General features: G+C 42.0%; 1 protein-coding gene across 1 annotated transcript in view; it reads left to right on the top strand.

Moving 5' to 3' along the window:
* Nucleotides 1-20,950, top strand: part of FNDC3B (fibronectin type III domain containing 3B) — a 186,132-nt gene that overhangs the window by 146,123 nt on the left and 19,059 nt on the right. The window contains exons 18-23 of the mRNA XM_036389083.1: nucleotides 30-135; nucleotides 938-1,110; nucleotides 3,183-3,296; nucleotides 5,556-5,705; nucleotides 9,530-9,810; nucleotides 16,343-16,555. Coding sequence (XP_036244976.1) covers nucleotides 30-135; nucleotides 938-1,110; nucleotides 3,183-3,296; nucleotides 5,556-5,705; nucleotides 9,530-9,810; nucleotides 16,343-16,555 — 1,037 coding nt within the window. The remainder of the gene's footprint in view (nucleotides 1-29; nucleotides 136-937; nucleotides 1,111-3,182; nucleotides 3,297-5,555; nucleotides 5,706-9,529; nucleotides 9,811-16,342; nucleotides 16,556-20,950) is intronic.

The following is a 20,950-nucleotide window of genomic DNA, read 5'->3' as shown; positions in this document are numbered from 1 at the left end:
GGGTGTCACTGAGCTGTGTTCTCCCCCAGTGCTCTGAGAGTTTACCTGTCCGCACGCTGAGCGTCGCGCCGGGGCCCTGCCGCCCGCCCCGGCTGCTGGGCAAGCCGAGGCACAGGGAGGTGCAGCTGCAGTGGGGTAAGCCATTTTTTGTTTTTTTTAGCCCTGTCCCTGTCAGGGCTATTAAGTATCAGCTTCATTAGGATATCTATCCTTTTATTTCAAAAACACAGTGTGACTCAAAATCTTTTCTTTTATTCCTTTGAAATATTGGCTTGGCAGAAGTGTTCTGGTACTTCTAATGTATAACTTATTTCAAAAATTTAAGTTAGAACATATTAAGGGTTTGGGTGGCATTTAAATCCTGATCCACAGTATAACACATAATCAATTGGACCCCTGTTATTGTGCAAAGATGTTGGATTACACTCTTGGCACTAAGTTGTCAAAAAATGAACATTTTTCAGAATGCAAGACAGATGCCAGTTTCCAACAGAGTGTTTTCTTTACAGTGATAATCTTGCAGCATCCAAGTATTTTTGTGGCATCACTTGTTAAGCCAAATTCTGGATAAGTAAAATTTCTAACTGTCAAATATATTTCAGCACCAGTATAAAAATCCACCCAAATGATTCCTGTAACCATTTTGGTGACTGCTGTTTTTCTGATCCCCAGGCAGTTTGATTCTGTGCTACTGACTTGTAACATAAAATGCAGGTATTATCAAATACATTGTTTTCATGGGTAAAAAACAAGGGTGCCCACAACAAAAGAGAGATATCTGTATCTATATAGGTAGAAGATAGCTGTGAGATACCTTCTATCTATACACAGAAGCAGAAATACCAAATACCACCACATTTCTGTGGTATATGAAGCAAAAAACGGCTGTTCTGGCGCACGCCCTAACGCTATTAACGAATTCCATGATTTCTTCTAGACGTCCCTGAGTCAGAAAGTGGCTGCCCTGTCTCTGAGTACAGCGTGGAGATGACAGCCCCTGAAGAAGTGGTTTCTGAGGTGTACCACGGGGCTGAGCTGGAGTGCACCGTGGGCAGCCTCCTGCCCGGGGCCACCTACGGGTTCCGGGTGCGGGCGCTGAACGACGGCGGGGTACGTGGGCTGCCCCAGCCCCTCTGGGTGCTGTCAGTGCTGCTCCTCAGCTGGGTCAGGGGGAGGTCAGGGCAAAGGAAAAAACATGTGATAAATGCTCGAAAGGAACGTGGGAGGAGGAGCTGCAGTTTTACACCTGAGTCTCTTTTAGAAGGAGATTTCGGGTACTGGAACGGTTTGGCCAGAATTGGCTGCTCCCAAATGTGCAAAATCCCTGCTAAAAGTCACAGCTGCTTGCAGGGAGGATTCTCTTCATCCTCATTCTGTTGCATTTCCTTCTTTTTTGTTCTAAATCTAAAGTGTGTAAAAACAAGAACTGCAATTTTACCCAGGTGGTGTGTTTTGAGTGAAACACACACTCCTGGTGACTTTTTTGATTTAATTCCAAAAAAATGTGTGCTTTATAGATTCAGTGAGACTTTTCTATTAAATTATTTCCTTGGAAGAAGTCTCTTCCCAAATACATCAGAAATTCTGTCTGATGTCCACGGAGATCTGCAGAAAGATCTTTTTCTTTTTCATTGAGGTTTGGGTTGATTATGCTGCTTGCCTTTGTGTCATTCCAGTGATGTTTAATATAAAGTCCCAACTAAACTACATGCATTGACGTGTTTCTCCCCAGGAAATCTTGATGACAAACATAACACAAAGGTTTGAAGTTACTCACTTACAGGGAGAAGTTCTGTTAAAACTTGGGTATTAGAAATATCTGCAAGACTGTTTTGGTTTAAAAACACCCACTGTTTTGTTCGTGTGAAAAATTAATTAAATGCACATGGAAGGATAAGATTTGCTTGCTGGAGTGAGAGCCATTGCATACCTGGTAGCTTTGAATATGTGACGCTTTCCTTTTTTTTTTTTTTCCTTTTTTTTTTTTTTTCCTTTTTTTTTTTTTTGGCAGAACAGTTGCAAAGCATTTCTGATTCCACCCTTTGTTAAATGAGCAGTCTGGTTCTGGTTTGGCTCTGTTTTTCTACCAGGTGCAAAATAGGGGCGGATGTCCTTTACCAGATTCTTCCTCAAAAAGAGCAGAAGTCAATAAATTATATTTTTTGACATGTACATTCTTTGTAAGACAAAGCAATCAGTGTTGGCCTTTCTCTGTTGGCAGATACTGGCATGTCTGCTGAGAAGTTTTCTGGGGTTCATCATTTCTCTGTCGTTTGGCCTTTTTGTAGTGGCTCATTTTTTTCATGCTCACTAATACTGCATTACAAAATAAGTAAATACCAGTGTTTTTCCTCTAATTGCTTCCAAGTGAAGCTGCTTTGTTCTGGAGAACGATTTCTAATTAACTCGGGGATGTACTGAGCAAACCTCACTCTTCCACTCAGGAGGCCTCAGAAAGGCTGCTTCAGTGCTATCTCCTGTCCCCGCACTGCTGGATGAAGCCAGGTTCCCAGACTGCTGAAAATTGGCTTTTTTTCTTTTGCTAATCTGCATTTAAATTATTCTCCTTCCACGGGCTCCGAGGCTGTCTGAGCTGAGCTGCCCATGGAGCAGAGCGTGCACGGCGTGTCCGCACCGTGTCCCTGCAGGCTGTGCCAGACTGGGGCTCCAGCACATCCTGTCCTGTTACAATGACTTGGGGCAGGCATTCTGTGTAAAAGAAACTGGAAATGGACTCCAGTGTGTGCTTTGTCTTTGTGTTCCTCTTTGTATCCATGGGAAGCTGGTTTTGATACATGAACACTCTGTGCTAAGGTAAGGCAGAGGGACACAAACTGTTCCTCAGTTACTGTGTGCTCATTCTCACTTTTGGGCAAATTGGAGGTGGCTTCTGCTTTCATGAGCACTTGCTGCCACATGAGGATGCACAAAGGATGTACCTGCTCTCTGCTTGTTCCTGAGCTCACCTCACACTTCAGCTCTGAGTCATTTGTGTGGGCTCATCCTGAGCTCTGGTGTTTGGTGCCAGGTGTTGGAAACCCAGTCTGCCTTTGAGAAAGTTTAGCGTGCTGAAAAAGTTCGTGTGCTGTTCTTGGAAAGCTCTTGAGGGCTTAGAGATGGGTTTGAACCTGAATAATAATTAATAATAATAATAATAATACCACCACCTTGTTCCCCTGCAGTACGGGCCATATTCAGAGGTGACAGAGGTCACCACAGCAGCAGGACCACCAGGCCAGTGCAGAGCACCTTCCCTGTCTTTCCTGTCCAACACACAAGTCCTGGTCAGCTGGGAGGTGAGTCAGGTCCCTGCCTCTTTGATTCCACCTTGCTTACCCAGACCAGTATGCTCAGCACAGAACTCAAAAGTGAGCTTGAGAGCTGTTCACTGGGCTGGAGCCATCTTGTTATGCAGGGAAACCCTAGGCAGAAACTATTCAATGGTAGAAAATCATCTTCTCTGCTTTGCTCTGAAGAATTGCACAAAGTTGGTCATGGGTCTTCCAGAGCAGGATTCAGACACAAGGCCTCCTGCACTGGCATCAGATGATAGAAGTGCACTCTGCAAGCTTTTAGCACATCAGCATGTTCTCATTTAGAATTATAAATACAAATATTTGATTTTGGCTGAAACTGGAGTCTCTGATAAAGAATTAACTCTCCATAAATGCTTATGATGTAGGGCTTTTTCCCCCTCAAAAGTTTGTCTTTTCCCCAAATATTTACTTTTGTTTTAGTTTGTGTGCATTCCTCCTCCATTCTCCAGCATCTTAGGCATTGAGCTCAAGATAAGTGTTAGCTGAAGTGCTGTGGGAATGATTGGTGCCATTAAAGAAAAAATGTTGTGTAATTAAGGCAGAAAAGAAAGGATGTTACCATAAATAATACTGTGATGTGGTTCAATGGGGCTGTAGTTCTGCCACAGACTTTCAGTGAAAATACAGCAGCCACCCCAGCACTGCTTCTATTGAGCTCCTCCCCAAAACAATGTCCCTGTTGAGAAAGAAGTCACTGGCATTCACAAGACGCTCAAATAAATTGTGCTGACAACATATCTAGATGCAAACCTAATCTGCATTTAATTTAATAACACACAGGTGTATTTGGTGCAGTTTGGGGCTGTTAATATTTTTTGCAACTAGAAATTGCATTGAACTTTCAAATGTTGCCTTTTAATGGTCAGGGATTTGCTCTCCCCAGCCATGAAGCAGTGCTTCTGGTAGGTTCTCTATTTATTTGAAGGATATATTTGTTTACTCTAACTAAAAATGAAGCTGTGGCTTGCAGTGGTTATATTTTCTTAAAGTGTGTCATTTTTTGGCTGATACGAATTTAAAAGAAAAACAGTGAAGCACTGTGGAGTGTGGCTGGAGAGCACACTGTGGTGCCCATTGTGGTGCTTTTTTTTCACATGTTGTTCTGAAATCTGGCTTAGGAGCTCTGGATGTTCCTACTGACACACCTGGAAGCTCTGAGGCAGAGCCAGAGAAGCCCCTGTGCCTGTGCAGGGTGGTTGCTGTGGTGTGCAGCAAGGCTCTGGGTCCTTGCACTGGAAATTACATCTTGCCTGTCACAATCACAAAGTCCTTGGAGGCCCCTCTTCTGCAGGCAGAGCAGGGCTTCCTGAGCTGCTTCAGGCCACACAGCACAGCTCTAGATAGTTCTGGTAAAAACACTAAATATTTTGGTTTGGGAGCTGTGCCTGTATTGGCTCATGTCCAGCGCATTCAGGCATTGAATTTGTGTTCCCCTAAATAAAGGGATTGCTGGGGATATGGGGAATGGGTCAGGTTTAGATTAGATATTGGGAAGAAGTTCTGTGTTGTGAAGGTGATGAGACACTAAAGCAGTTTGCCCAGAGCAGCTGTGGCTGCCCCATCCCTGGAGGTGTTCAAGGCCAGGTTGGATGGGCTTGGAGCAGCCTGGGCTGATGAAGGTGAACCCCATGTCAGGGGTTGGAATGAGGTGATCTTGAAGGTCCTTTCAACCCAAACTATTTGATGATTCTGTGATCCCGTGGGAGTCTCATTGTGGATGTGAATGTGCTGGGAATGCCCTCCCAGGTCCCATTCTGGCACTGATGGGTGACTTCCACAGGGGCCTCGGGCCAGCTCCTCCCTTGCTGAGGTGGTTCTTTCCTCAGCACATGAGTGACTGCTTCAGGCTCTGGCCACTGCTTCCAGAGCTGTGTTTTGATCTCTCAGCTAGGCTGCACTAGATTGATGCTTTTTTTATGTTCTCCATGGTTGAGCTTCTGCCAAGCCAGTGGAGAGACAATTTATTCCTGAGTGTCCTGATGGAAGGCAAAGTAGCTGTGTACACTCATTTCTCTGAATTTCAATCAGGTAATTTTTGTGCAGAATTGTCCTGTTTCAGTAACCTCTTAGGGAACATTAACTCAGTACATTTCTATTTGCAGCAGTAATGGTGTATTAATTTAAAAATAAGGGTGGTAGTTGGGCTTTTTTTCCATGTACTTCATTCCTTCCCCAGTGAAACGCAGCGATCCGAAGTGCTCATTTCTGAACTGAACCACATAAATATTTGTGTTGCAGAGTCCTGAATGTTCTGGTACTGACATCTCTGAATACAGATTAGAGTGGGGAGAAGAGGAGGAATCTCTACAGCTTGCATATAGCGGCACAGAAACCTGCTTTGAAATCAGTGACTTGTCAGCAGCAACGCATTACTGCTGCAGGCTACAGGTAAGGCAGGGCTGCATGCATTGCCCTCTGAGAGCCAAACAGAGTTTCCTTCCACTGCTGTTCTTATTTTATCACTAGTCCCCTCTGAAGTTATTTGCTCTGCAAGGCAGGAGGAGTGCACATTTGTTTTAAGCAATACAGACTGATGTGCTGCTTAAAACTTGTGTTTTGTTACTTTTGGTGACTAATGCTTGTAAGGGCCGCCTTGCCCTCTGATAGCAGAACAAAATGGTAATGGTTTAGAAAATTAAAAATACTATAATTTTCTTCATGGTAAGGAGAAGTAAATAATATCCCAACTGGATATTGAAGATTTCTCTGGCTTAAATAATGAATTCCAGCATCTGTTTAATTTATCAAGTAAGGCAAAGCAGCTGAGTAAATTCCTGTTTGTAGAGATGGTACCTGCCAGAAGGTGAGTTCCCATCTTTGCCATTTTGTCTTTTAGATTTGTGAGACAGGATCTCATGTAGTCTTTACATTATTTCTTTTGCTTGATCTCTTTATCTCCTATATTTTCAGTAAAAAGTAGCAGTTAAAAAACATTTTGTATATCTGTATGAAAGTAAAAAAACAGGACTTTTCATCCTTTATGTCTACTGATAAATAAATGGAAGGTAAAGCAACTGGGAGTGAAGTAAAAATATTTTACTTAAGATACTCTTCCACAAGATATATTTGTATGTGAAGGCAGAACACCCCCACTAATCCAACCCAAATACCCACCCAGCTGGTAACATGTGGACCACCCAGGGTAACTTCTTTGATCAAGGACAGCATGCTTCTGTTGAGTGTTTCCTTCTTATAGTTGTTTTTTTTTTTTTTTTTTTAAACCAGGATATTGAATTTTTTTCATTTTTTAGGGAAGAAGGTTTGGAGGAGCTGGCCAGCAGCCCAAGAGCTCAGGCCCCACAGCTCAAATGTATTTTGTGTCTTGGCCAGAGCTGGTCTGTGCCTTGCTCTGGCACTCTGGGGGAAGGAGAATGAGGGAATGTGTGAGAGGCTGGGAGGTGTGAGCCAGAAAGTGCCTCTTGTTTCTGCAAGAGGGAGAGCATTCAGCATCTGCTGGGCAGGGAGGAGGCTCTGAGACCACTGCTCTGGGGAGCCCAAGGAAAATTTTGTGTTAAAAATGGAAACAGCCAGCTGTATGGCATCTTTGATTTCCAGTGGGTGCTTATTTCAAACTACCTGCCACAAAAATGTTGCACAAATCTACTCAGTTTTTAATGCAGCCAGTATAATTTAATCCATAGGCAGAAGTTACAGGAAAGGCACAACAGCAAGAAGATATTTTATTGAAGTCCATCCGTGACTCAGGTATTACTTTCTGGAGAGCTTCATCCTCTGGATCTGATCCTCTGTATTATGTGAAGAAAAATTTCTTACAAGATACACTGTAATCTTCAAACAATTACACAAAAATGTCCCCACAAAGTAGATGTAACAGGCAAAGAAAGAAAGTTAAATAGTGTTAGAAATGTTTATTTTATCTGTTACCAGATTTAACAGAAAAATTTCCTGTTTAAAAATAAAGATTCCCCTAACCACATTTATTCAGCCTTCTAATAAACACACAGTATTGCTATCTCAATCTACAGTAATTCAATAAAGAGGAGAATTGAGGAATCAGGCATATCTAACTGCAGGGCAGACAATTGTCTTAACTGTTGCTCAACTTTTTTCCTGTAATGAATATTCCTGAAAACAATAGTGGCTTCTGCAGAGGGAAATATTGTGTCACTTGGGGGTGGCAGGGGAAGGCAGCTCGGCAGCAAAGCCCCATCAGTTATGGTGATGAGATTGTCCAATAAAGCAGTTAAAAAACACCACTGACAATAAATTGCTTGGAGCAAGATACAAATGGCCAAACATGGGTTTAGAGGCAAGACAAATCATGTCATTGGCAGAGCACAAAACAGGGCTCACTTCTAACAGCTCCAGGAGTGCTGCATTAAATAGAAGATTTCCCCGGAGCAGGATTTGTTTTGAAGGGCTTTTTAAAGGCTGACAAATGTAACTTTATTATCTCTTTCTTCAATTGAACAAAATGTCTCCTGGAAAAACAGAACATGGCTTTGTGCTTGTATTATGCAGAGCAGAAATAAGTTATTCACTGCAGTTAAGCATAGATTAGAAATCAAACAGTTGTTTGATGTGTCCTGTCATTGCCCTCAGAGTCCTGCTGGCAACATGGTAAGCCTGGATTTTTCAATTAATTCTAACCTGATGGGAGACTCTGGGCTAACTTTTCCAAATGTAAAGGAAATTTGGAGGGTGCTGGGCAGCACTGAAGCTTTTTTTGTGGAGGTCTGTGCCTTGTGGACTCGTGTAGTTTCTCCTGTACCATGTTCTGTAAGCTCTCCCCATACCTTGTGTGCTGGCAGGATGCTGGGCTGTGTCAGGAGGAGCCCAGCAAGCAGATCCAGGGAAGGTGGTGTTGCCCATTTCATGCCATTCCTGATAACCTGGAGTGCTGCATCCAGTTGAAATAGGGATGTTCAGATGAGATAGCAAGAAAAAAATGCCACTGTGCAGGCAGTTAAGGATCTAACAGTGGTCCAGAGGGGCTGTGCAATCTACATACCTGGAATTTTTCAACACCCAACTGGAAAAAAAGCCTGAGCAACCTGGTCTGCATTGTCTGACCCTGGCTGGAGTAGCAGGTTGGACAAGATGAGTCCCACAGTCCCTTCCAGCCTCTGTGGTTCTGTGATTGAGTTTATGATAATCCTGAGGAGGTAGCATCAGTCATTCCCTGGGCAATTCCAGTGCAATGGGTACAGCTCTTGCCACTGGCTGAGCATCAGCTAGCTGATAAAACCCCAGGCCTGTACAGCTGGGCAATGTTGGGCTTGCTAAGACAACAGCCTCTAATTCATGAGCAGAAAGGGACCAGGTTTTGAAACTTGGTTTCCTCTGGGATTCAGGATCTATGGCTTGGGATGAGAAGCTTGATAAATTGTTGCTCTCCTCTTTTGTGAGAGATACTGAGCTGTGTGCTTTGGTTGTGGTTTGGTGGTGAATTATGACTTTTCCAACTGTAATGATTTTGTGATTCTGGCGAAATGTTGAGTCATAGGCTTAATGCCGTGCTGAGGTCCTATATTCTTATTTCAGAAGCTTTTTAGCATTAAATTAGTAATCCATTTTCCAAATCAGGAACCAGGGTAGTTTTTAACAAGCCAAATATTCCCTATCTTTGGAGATATTTTGCTTGCATAAAGCATCTGTTTGGCCACCCTGCAATATGCTGGGGACTTTGTAGGGGGTGGTTCAGTAATTTTGAGTAGCCAGTTTACTGATGTCACCTGTCACTGGCAGCATGACTGTGACATTTTCCAAGGAAAATTAGGAACCAAATCAGGAATCAGGGTAGTTTTTAACAAGCCAAATATTCCCTATCTTTAGAGATACTTTGCTTGCATAAAGCATCTGTTGGGATATCCTGCAGTATGCTGGGGACTTTGTACTGGGTGTCTCAGTAATTTTGTGTAGCCAGTTTGCTGAGGTCACCTGTCACTGGCAGCATGACTGTGACATTTTCCCTTACCAACCAAAGTTTGCCACGGATAAAAAGGGAAAGAGAAATCTTCTTTTAGGGAAAAGAGAAATATTCTCCTTTTTTTTTTTGAGACATTCCTGAGTGACCAAGGAAGATACTAATTCCCTAGGATAGCAGAGGCATGAGTCACGCTTCAGAGAGGAATCCAGCAGTGCACATCCTCTGAAGAACTCATGCAGCTCTTCCAGCACAGCTCATCATGATGAACTTGATGCACATGTGAAGGAGAGCATTGGTGAATGTTCTCTGTTTTCACTCCCAGGCCATTAACCAGGCTGGAGCTGGGCCCTACAGCGAGCTGGTGAGCTGCAGAACCCCCGCGGCCGTGCCTGACGCCGTCTCCACCCTGTCCGTGCTGGAGGACGAGCACGTGGCTGCCTGCCAGCCCTCACCCTCTGTGTGCCTTGTGCTGAGCTGGGAAGAGCCCAGCAATAATGGGGCTGAGATCACATCCTACAACATCGACCTGGGAGACGTCAGCATCCCCGTGGGCAACGTGACCAGCCACGTCATCGAGGGCTTGCTGCCCGAGACCTCGTACCGGTGAGTGCTGGGGACGGGCACGGGCATCGCACAGCTCTGCTTCACTCAGGAGATGCTCCTGGCATGGAGAGGGGCTGAAAATGCAAACCAGCAACCCAAACACCCAGCCTAGGAGCACGGGAATCTGCAGTCATTCCTTGATGGAACTGCGAGTTCATGTTCAAATATTGTTTTCTCCCGCCTTTTTTCCTCCTTTCTCCTCTCCTCATATTATCTCTGACCTCTCCTCCTTTTTGAGCTGCTCTGCTAAGGTAAGGTTACACTGGTAATAATAAATTTAAAAATAAATAAATTTTAAGAATAAGAAATAATTAAAATGACAGTGTTCCATCTCATGTTTTTTCAGCTCCTTGAAGTACTGTTCCAAGGGATTAAATTATTAAGTTATTGATCCCTGAGCAGGGTTAGCAATTTTCACACAATGAACTTTTATTTGTATAGCTACAGCTATTTTTTGTCTCTGCTATATGGAGATTAATGAAAACATGATCTGAATTTAAAACCAATTTATATTGCTTCAGAGTCTAAATTGCTAAGTGGCATTGCCAAAATTTTATTAGTTTAATGTTCAGGCTTATATGTTTTCTCCCTAATTGCTAATTAAGAAAGAAAAATGGTTCCATGCAGGCAATGAACAGCAATACAACAGAATATGTGACAAAAGAAATTCTATTCTAAGTACTGTTGTAATAAAGACCGAAATTTGATCACAGAGTTGTAAAATTAGATGTCACAGACTTCCTGTAACATTTTTCTTTCTTTTAACTTTGTATTCAAGTTCACAGTCCTACAGATCTTGTAAATTAGAAGTTCATAATTCAAATTTTATCCTGTACCAAAGAAAAGAGAACTTGTTTTAGCAAGGATACAAATACATACACTAGAAGTTTTTTAAAGTGAGGAGCACACATTGCTTGCTCACAGATCATTCATATACAGTTGAAGAGTTTTTTTATGGATTGGTCACCCAGCTGTGGAGATGCATCATCTTTGGGCAGTCTCATATTCCCTGGCTTCTCCTCAAATGTTTGTTCAACCAGGACCCAAAAAAGCTGGAAAGGGAACTTTGAGCAGCCCACTCAAGACAGAATGTGGCATTTAAATTCTTCACCAAAGTCTTATTTCGGTCTCTTTTTTAGCTGGTTTTTGATTGTCTGCAGCTTCCTTAAGGGAAATGTCTTCTTCGAGGCTTGGAAAGAGAGATTGGAATGATACTTTTTGCATTCTTGTTTCATTATTTTGTGAAAAGCACCATATTAGTTTTAGTCAAGGATTCGTCCTGTCTCTGGTCCAAATGAAACAGCCAAAGCCACAAGCATTAACTGTTCTAAATATTGTTGCAAGACTAAGTTCCTACTAAAAAAAAACCCACTTGAAGAACACAGGCCAGCGGGTGGCTGATCAGAAGTAATAATGTAGGAAAGCTCTTTTTTTGAACAAGATCAGAGAAAGAAACCCCAAATCTTACATCTCATTCCTGTAAGGGAAGACAAGTGACTGCAGTTGGATTGCAAAAGCACCTCATTAGTAGTTTGAAGTATTATTTTGCTAATGAAAAATAGATTTGTCAAAGTGTTTTGATCATTAACTTTTTCACTGATATTTCTTCTTCAAGCCTATCTTGACACCTGTCTTTGATCAGGCACTGTCTGCCCTGATAAATCCTTAAGGATTATCAGGCTCTCTGCTAAATGTTGGTGCATTTTCTACCCTCCTTGGCTGAATCAGAGGAATGTTTCAGAACATCACTGATCTCCATCTCTACGTTTCTCCACTGATGAGTCTTCTTTTTGTGTCAGTTTTGTTTAACACAACTTACTCTTCTCCCTCTCAAGTGTTTATTCCCTACTGTGTTTAAAAACACAGTGAACATATTTTTCCTAGACTAAACAAGCCAAGTACTACTGGGTTGGAGGCTCTGAACTCCCTTGCCAAAATTTCAGCAGAATTTGAAGTAAATCAGCAAAGAGTTTATATGTTTCAGTTGAGTTAGAATTCCAGTATCAATGTTTTTGGTTATGGGAAACCAAAATTGAAAGCAAATCTTGGTTATTATGAATCCAACAAGTCCAAAACTGGAAATTTAAATTGTTTTGGGTAGGGGGTGATTGTGAAAGCCTGGCCATGTGGGCCCACCCTGTTAGCTTGGGTCTGGCACTGCTTTGCTTCCAGCTTCTCTGTGGGAATGGCCATAACAGGAGCAGCCCAAGAGCACACAGGGGAACTCCAAGCTCTCTGCAGAGCTGGGCTCCAAGCTTTGTGTCTTAGCAGCAAATCCAGCCAGCACCCCATGAGAAGGACTTCCATGCCAAAATGCATTTAAGGCAGGAGGAAGTGGAAGATGCCTCTGTCACACTGCAAGTGGCCGTGGTAGGGCTGAGTCAAGAGAATCCCTGCTCAGACCCAGCCCAGCTCTGCTGCTGCACAGAGCAGATGCCTCCCCAAAGCACTGTGTAAACATCCTGGCTGGTGAGCAGCTGCAGAAATATGTCTGAGTTCTGCAGTCTCTCTGCTTTATTGACATAGCCACGAAGCTCTGGAAACTCAGATTATAGGGTAATATACTTGGCCTGGTTTTCTGTGAACTGATGTAACTAGGAGTGAGTTAATAAATATTGCACAATAAATAAGTATTCAACAGTCACAGAAACACCAATTTTCTATTACAGTCTGTTCCCAAGCTTCACTTAACACATTCCATAGATAATTGTGTTCTGCTGTTGAGATACTTCACTGCAAAAAAACTTCCAATTTTTAAGAATGTTTCTCCTCTGAAGTTACACAGTGTACAGAAATATATAGTAGCATTATCAAATTTCAATAGCAACACTTAATTTGGTTTAGGAATAAAAATTCTATAAATATTTTAGATTTTTAAACCATGTCAAGTGAAAGTTGGGCTGGACTCAATGATCTTGGAGGTCTCTTCCAACTTAGTCATTCTGTGAATTCTGACAGATCATCCAAGATCTAGAAAAAAATTCATGTGAATGCTCAAGTTAGCAAACTTTAAGCAGTCTATAAAACAAAATATATTTCAGAGTGTCAAGCTAAGTCTTCTCCCAGGAGTCTTGAGTGGGGATTTGTGGGGCAGTGTGTGATTGCTCTCCATCGTGTCCAGGCTGTGCTGATGGTGGAGGATGCTGCTTCCCCTCCCCTTTGGAAGTCCATGGCCTTTTAACTCCCACAGGTTTCCACAAACTGGTGGCATTCCTCTTATGGGAACGAGGGAATCAAAGTCTTCTCATGTCAGACTTTAAAATTAATTCAAAAGTTGATTTCCCAGTTTGTTGCAATACTATACAAAGGATTTTGTGACCAATCTGAAAATAGCATCCTGTTTAGTGTGTTTATTTTCCTGGGTCAAGAATCTCTTAAGAGAGAATGGTCTGTTAAATATCATTTCATGGTTTCTAAATTTGCCTAGTCTGATTTATGATTTTTCTTTCTAAATGTTTAAAAGTTTTAGTAGGAAAATGTGAGAATGAATACAAATATTATTGGTCCAGATATTCCTGCAGAACTAGGCAGTATTCTTAAATACAGTCTTTATATTTTCAAAAAACTTGTTGTCAAATTGTGATTGTCAGATGGTTTAACAGTCTTTCTTTCCAAAAGGATGTTTGGGGTATTTTCACTTAGAAACCATTAGTGGAAAAGTTGAAAGGAATTCAGGAAGTGCTTTTCCTGCAGATATTTCTACTTGTCTATATTATACTTTTACTTGAAAATAGAGTTGATTTTTCCCAGTACCAGTTCTGTAAACAGGAACTGGTTTCCAGTAAATTGTGGATGCTCTCTTGCCCACCCTGGCTGTGCCACCCAGCTGGCAAAGCTCACTGTCACAGGATGGGGCAGGGACACTAAAAAGCACCTCCATCTGCTCTTCCCCCTTCTCCACACGGTCCTTTCTGCCTTTTCTGCTTCCCTTCTTCCTTCTCCCCTTCCCTTTGGATTTTCTGATCCCCATGGAGCAGACACTGCTGGGGTTCAGATGGAGGTGACACCAGGGTTTGGGTTGCACTGCCATGTGCACAGGAAACACAAAATTGTTGGTTTTGTGTGTCTAATGAAGCTCAGGCCCTGGGAATGATCAACAGCAAAGAGTGGCCACATCAGCCATGTTAGAGTCAATGAATGAATTCCTGCTTTCCCAGTGTCATCACTCATTTGTAAAGATGCCTCTCTCTATTTTGAGGCTTAAGAGTTTCCATCAGTCTTACAGTGCTCCAGAGGCAGGAGGGGAGTGTGTGTGTGCATGTTTGTGTGTGTCAGAAGGGGGGAGCAAGAACTCTCTGCAGCAGAACAAAGCAAGGAAAGAAATGAATGAGGAGACACTTTTTTTTTTTTTTTGCCTTGTGCAAATACCTGGCAAAAGCAAGACAAGGAAGCGTAGGTTTCTGTGCATGCATATATCTAAAAAGTGTGATATTGGAGAGAGATTCATCTCACTGAGTGTTTTCAGGTGTGGTAGCTGCCAGCTGGAAACCAGCTGAGGTTACAGTGCTTGAGGAGAGGAGAGGCTTTGTTGTTACTGGGACTTTTAATACCAAACAAAAGGATATATACTCTAGTGCATGCTGCTGTAATCAATCTACAAAAGCAGTAGTAGTATTTTGTAATATAGCTCTAACTGTTTATGTGCACATGCTAATGGTGAGCTTGCTAGAATCCAGTGAAAATACAGGCAGGCTTTGTTTTTTTTATTGGAAATACCATTAAATATTGATGTAATGACTCTTAAATGTAAAGCAAAATGGTAATATAATATGAAGTAAGATCAATGCTTATATTAATCACACTTCTTCAGCTACTAGAAAAACCTCTTGTTCTTTCTATGCCTGCAAGCAGCAGTTGAAGGGGAGGCTCCCACTAGATCTCTGTGCCATCCACCCTTAGGGAGGAAGAGGAGGAATGTAGTGTTACAAGGTGGTCAGGATGCATTTCCTGAAGCTAGAAGGAAGGTTAAAGGGAAAATGCAGCTCCACACCAAGCAATATGTTACCCTTGTTAATGGCTGGGTCAATAAGCAGAGTTTTAAGCACACATTTGCATATGACTGTATACACACTGCATTCTCAGTGTGCAGTGGCTTTAGCTGACTAACCAATAGATCAGACTTCATTATTTTGCAATATGTTTATTAACAATATAACCTTTTATGTTCTTGAAAGGCAGAGAATACCATTCTGGAGAATTTTTCCAATGGGGAATACTCTCTTGAGAGTTTTTTCCCTATCCCTTTAACATACTTTTTTCCTGATGGTAGAGCTGAAAAATTGCTGTTAATTAAAAGTAATTTTTCATCTGTTGTCTGTGTGAACTTGCATCACTTTGTCCTTCAGTCAAAATAAGTAGCTTTGCCAGGCAAAGACAGTTCTTGTAAAGAGTCTTTACCCATGAGAAAATACAAGGCTGCTGTGCACAGGATTTCCAAAGTAAATGGCATCTCTCCAGCTAACTAAACTAGGCTGAACTATCTTAAACTTAATTAGTTTTCTCCATCCTGATCTTTCTTATTTAGTCTTTGATTACCAAACTTTTGAAACCTTTCAGGCTCATCTGTACCAATATTTCTATTTACAAAGTCCTCAAAACTGTTTGGAAATACAAATTTCCACATTTTGGTATGGTGCTGTTGATGTTACCATAGTCAGAGATTGCTACTCCCCCTCACTCTTCTCTGTGTTAGACTAAGGTGCAGACAGGTGAGAGAAAATTAACAAAGCAGAAAGCAGGAGTTGTTATCTTAAAGAAATAGAATTTAGAAGACTGGCTCAGTCTTAAGAACATTTCCAAATTCAAGCTGCTGTGACCAGGCAAGTGCTCTGCTTTTCTTCTTGATGTCCTCCAATAGCTCAAGGGCCTTTGTGCATCTGGTGAGGGTGACTTGGGTCCAGCATTTATTTGATCTAATGAATGTTTCAGTGGCAGTTAACATTTCTGCACTTTCTGGCAGAGTGTAGGAGGTTTGTGGATTTAACCTCCTTCATTGGTTCCTCCCAGCAGAGTTTCCTGTGCTTAAATAGTGTGCTTTGTGAGACTGAGAGAGCACTGCTCTGGGCTTCAGGGTGATGGCCAGCATGGGGATGGGTTTCATGGCAGTGACACCAGTGCTTTCCCTGAAGGATTTCACCTAAATTAGTCCATGATCTCTGTTAGACAACCAGAACACACTCTTGCATTTTATTTACTCACGGTTGAGCACTTCACGTTTTCCAGGCTGTGCTTGTCCTGTGCTGCTGCCCCTTGTCCCTGTGGCTGAAGGAGCTGTCACCAGGTCCTGAGACCCAAACCTTCCCCTCTGCCTCTGCATTTCTGACATCTTCACTGCACCTCTTACAGTCTAAACAGGGTGATCCTTGTTGTGCTGGCAGAGCCTTCCAGTGTGCCACAAACAGCCCTGGGAGCTGGGTGGGCAGGCATGGAGCAGGCAGCCCCAGAAGGTTCTCTTGCCCCTTGGGATGTGTTCATATCAAGAACCTCGTGAAAGCACTTCATTTAACATTCATCTTCTTGCTGTTCATTTTAGGATCAGGATCCAGGCTGTCAATGAAATTGGAGCTGGACCTTTTAGCCACTTTATTAAAGCAAAAACCAGGCCATTGCCACCCTTACCTCCACGGCTGGAGTGTGCTGCAGCAGGGCCTCAGAGCCTGAAGCTGAAGTGGGGAGACAGCAGCTCCAAGCTCCACTCTGCTGATGACATGGTCTACATCTTGCAGATAGAGGACAGAAATAAAAGGTAAGAGAGATGAAACTTTTCCTTGTGCTAATGAAAAAGAATTCTGGTTCATCATAACGCAGTTGTGAGTGAAAGAAAAATTCTGTTTTCCTGATTGCTTTGTGCCTACCAGTATGTACAAAATACTGCTTTAATAGGCATTTTGTGCCTGTAGTCTGAGCAAGTTATGCAGTAAAGCTGTGAGTGATAAAAAATCACGGAATCATTAAGGTTGGAAAAAACCTCTAAATTGTTGAGTCCAACCATTAACCTAACACTGGCAGGTCTAACAGAAATCAATCCTGTGCTGGTGACATTTCAGCAAAATCCTTGCCTCTCTGCCAGTAAATTTAAAATCAAGTTTCATGGCCACAGTGCTTTTACCTTTTGGGATATATGAAATAAAGATACTGCTTTACTACTGTAAAGATACACCCAGCTTGCTGTGTGTATTCATAAAGCCAAGGGTTACAAATTAGATGTCTAGGTAAGGTAAAACTGAGCAGAACAATGTTTTTTGGGCAAGCTGGTGGTCTTGATTTTATAGCTGTAATGTTTTACAGCGTTAGAAAATACAAGCTTGGTAGCTCCACAATAATTTTGAAATAAGGTGTGCAAGAAACAAATAACTGTGTTTAAATTAAAGAGTCTGTACTAAGCAAAAACTTATCTTCCCATGTGAGCTTTGTATGGGAAGATTTGCTGATGTAGATCCAAAGTTGTGATGAGATATATTCAGTTAAAAAAGGGAAGGAAAGAAAGACAATATGCAAGTTATGCCTAACAGTCTGAGCTCTTCAATGAATAAATATCATAGATGGTTCATAATTTACTAAGAAACACTCTCAGCTACTTCAATTAGTTAAAATAAGGGACTTATCGAGTAGAAAATCCTTAGAGACCTTCAGCACAGATCATAATTTGAGGTAAATTAGCACAATTCCTTTAATTTAAATGGAGCTGTGCTGAGTTTATGCCAGCTGAAGATCTGGCCCAAAAGCTCTAATTTTAAGTAATAAACCCACCATGAATAATGCCTTAATACCTCCCAGTATCTCCACTGTACTGATGCAGAGAGGGTACACTGTATTAATCCTGAGAGGTGTCCAATGAATACAAATACCCATTTGAAAGTCTGACTGCTGCAAACAGCTCCCTCAGAGTGCAGTGATGCTTGGCAGGAGCCCATCACCTGCAGCACCCTGGGATTCAGTCAGCTCTAAAGACACATCCAGCCAGGCTGCTTTGCTTTGCTTTCATGTAGCACTGCAGGTACGGTGGTGAAGAGCTGTAAATTGTTTTTAACCTGTCTTTATACCTGGGAAAATAGGAAGTTGCTTTGTAAGAATAAAATGTTACCTCGCAGCAGGCAAGGGAGGGTTTTTTCTCCCTTGCTTTGGCACACAGCTTTAGCATGATCCTTTGCTTTCCTACAAGCTTTTCCCACTGTAAATGGTCTCTTATGAGCTTTTAATTGGGAGCCATTTGGACTTGATACTCTGCTGGATCTTCTTAGCTGTGAATTTGACTTAGAGTCCACATGATCTCCCAGAGATGCAGAGAAGCTGCTCCTCTACATTGTGCTGTCTCCTCCTGCCTGAACTGAGCCATTCCATGAAAAGGCTCCCTTTGGTGGTTGGGTTTGGAGCAATTAGCCCAGATAATTCCTGAAATAAGCCAGGGCTGGGCCATGGGCATGGCAGAGTGGTGGGATGGGTGCACTGTTGTGTTTGAGAGCAGCTGGAGCTGGCAGGTCCTGGCCATAAGATCTGTGCATTTGTTCCCTGTCTGGCAGTCTCTTTTTGCTTTCCATTGTGTGCATTGATCACAGTGAGAGATGCCCCTGCAAGGTGCAGTTCTGTACATCCAGGAGAGCTGTCATCCCTGCTGGGCAGGGAAGGGAAGGACCATGCAGGAGCTGGTAGGGGCAGCAGGTGCTCACAGAGGTAGGAGTCCTCTCTGAGATCATTTCCATTAAACAAACCCTGCTGGGACTGAGGGGTTGCTCACCCCTCTGTGTGCTTGTGGAAAATACTGGAATACAACTCTCTGAGCATCACTGGCCTCTCCAATTGCACAGTAAGCTGTGCACATGTGAGGGAGCAATTAAATGGGATATTTTAGCTGGAAGGGACCTGCAGTCATGCAGTGTGAGTGCCTGGCCAGTTCAATGCTGGCCAAGTTAAAGGGTGTTGTTAAGGGTGTTGTCCAAATGCCTCTGAATCACTGACAGGCCTGGGACTGACCAGCCTCTCTGGTGAAAAAAATGACACAGAATAAATGATCTGGAGTGATGTTTTGGGAGTATTTTATGGTTTGAAAGAGTTGTAGGAATGTGCCATGGTGTCCCCTCTGTTGGGAGAAGAAATAGTACTTGATTCAGGGAAGGAGATTGTGGTTTAAAAGATGGATAACTGAGAATGACCTCTGTCATATCCCTGGTCTTTCAGAGAACATTGTTACTGTATTCCCTGAAACATCTGAAATTACTGAAAACAGCTTTATATTGAAATCCCTCAGTTCAGTATTATGATTGTCCCTTCTTTGGTTTAAAATGGAAGTTACCTTTAAAATGCTGTTGAAGCATTTTCACAAGCAGAAGTATAAAGATGAGCGAGTTCTTTTAAGAAAAGGAAATAATCAGCAAGTCCCATCCTGACCCAATAGCTTTAATGGCCTTGTGGTAAAGACTCAGCTCTGGCTTTATGTAATGACAGCCAGTGCTCTCCAGTGCATCCTGGTCATTAAGGAGTGTTTTCAACTTTTTCTTTCTGTAATGAGGTGTAACAGGCCAGTTGTTGGAGACCAAATGTTTCATTGATTGCAAGACCTGTGAAGCAAAATACTTGGAAATCTTGTGGCACTGATTAGTGTAAGGGCTTGAGGAGGTGTGCACAGCAGAGATGTACCTGCGTTAGCTCCCATTAGCTCTTCGGGGTGTGACATTTAGGAAGATGAAATTAGCATCACTTGTCCTTTCAGTTATGGGTAGCACTGAGTGGAAATGAAGAAAAATCTGTTTCTGGAAAGCTCAGTACATAGAAACGTTAGTTGAGAGTAAGTGACCTTTATGTAAGGAGGACTATGAAATTCTTTTCTTTCTTAAATAAACTATCAGTTGTGACTTCATTTTCTAATTGTGGTAATGTCAAGAAATTTATGTTAATCAAATTGCACTACTTTCCAGAATACTATGGATTTTTTTTTCCTCTGTGGAACAAGTGAACTTAATTAATGTTTTTTATTTTCTTCCTGCTGTACTGTAATTAATCTTTAGTTGTTCCCACAACTAATTGCACCTCTTAGTGTCTTAAAATGGTCACAATATCCAGTCTGAAAGGGAGAATTAGCAAGTAAATTAAGAGTGGGTCATTTATCAGTTGCTTGTGTTCATTTTAGATGACTGTACGTCAGCTGAGGTAAATTGTGTGATTTTTGTGTGCGTAGAGAATCACAATCAATATATACACATGTAATTACATTTTAAGGGAGGGCCACTGGTAAGACTGACTGAGAAACATCCTCAACATATTCTTTAAAAACATAATGTAAGGATCATTGACAATTGTCCCACACTTCTGTTGCCTTCAGTTGATGGTAGCAGGGAGTGGTTGAATATATGAGCCTCAACCTGGGTGTTTGCTCTGCCTTAACTTGAAGGTAGAATAGAAACACAGAGGGATGAGTTGCTGAATGTGCTGCCCTTGCCTGATGACTTTTGCATAATCATCCCCTGGTTCCTGCAAGTTTCAAGCAGTCTAATTAAAAAATTGTTTACACTCCTGATTTGATCAAGACAATTTACACCCGTTTTAACAGCAATTATTGCTATGTATCAGTCCTACTGGCTTGTGAAATTCTATTAAAATACAAAATCAGATAAGTTAACGTATCCTTGCAAAAAGCTCCAGGAAAAAATCATTTTCATATTGGGTAAAACAGTGATAAAAGGAAATTAGGCATGAGCACCAAGACAGATGGCATGCTACAGTTTGCACTGCAAGCCTGGCTAGATAGAAAGTTAATGTTCAGGAAAGTTTTCAAGCTAACCTCTGTTCATATTGCTGCACTGTGTAGGTGAGTATTGCTATTAAAAATAGTGATATTTATATTAGCAGCATTCTGATCAGATACCTGGGGCTTTGCAAATGAAAAAGAAGAGGGAGAACTGTTCCCAAGTGTGAGAGAGTAACTTTTTAATGCATTTCATCTTTCTTCCTGGAAGAAGGAGTAAACCAGCAGTTGTAGTAGGTGTGAGTTAACTGTATGTGTGTCATTATTTGGAACAAAGTGAAGCCTCAAAAAACCACATTAAATGAGTGAGATGAGGTGCTCCAGCTGTGAGGAAGCTGGCAAGACACAGAATAAGATGCTACTCCCTAAGTATATTCAAAAAATCCCTGCTTTGGTAAGAAA

Source organism: Molothrus ater, chromosome 10 (genome assembly GCF_012460135.2).
Source record: "Molothrus ater isolate BHLD 08-10-18 breed brown headed cowbird chromosome 10, BPBGC_Mater_1.1, whole genome shotgun sequence".
Classification (NCBI taxonomy): Eukaryota; Metazoa; Chordata; class Aves; order Passeriformes; family Icteridae; genus Molothrus; species Molothrus ater.
The sequence above is the reverse complement of the archived record's forward strand: the minus strand, read 5'-3'. Positions and strand labels throughout refer to the sequence as shown.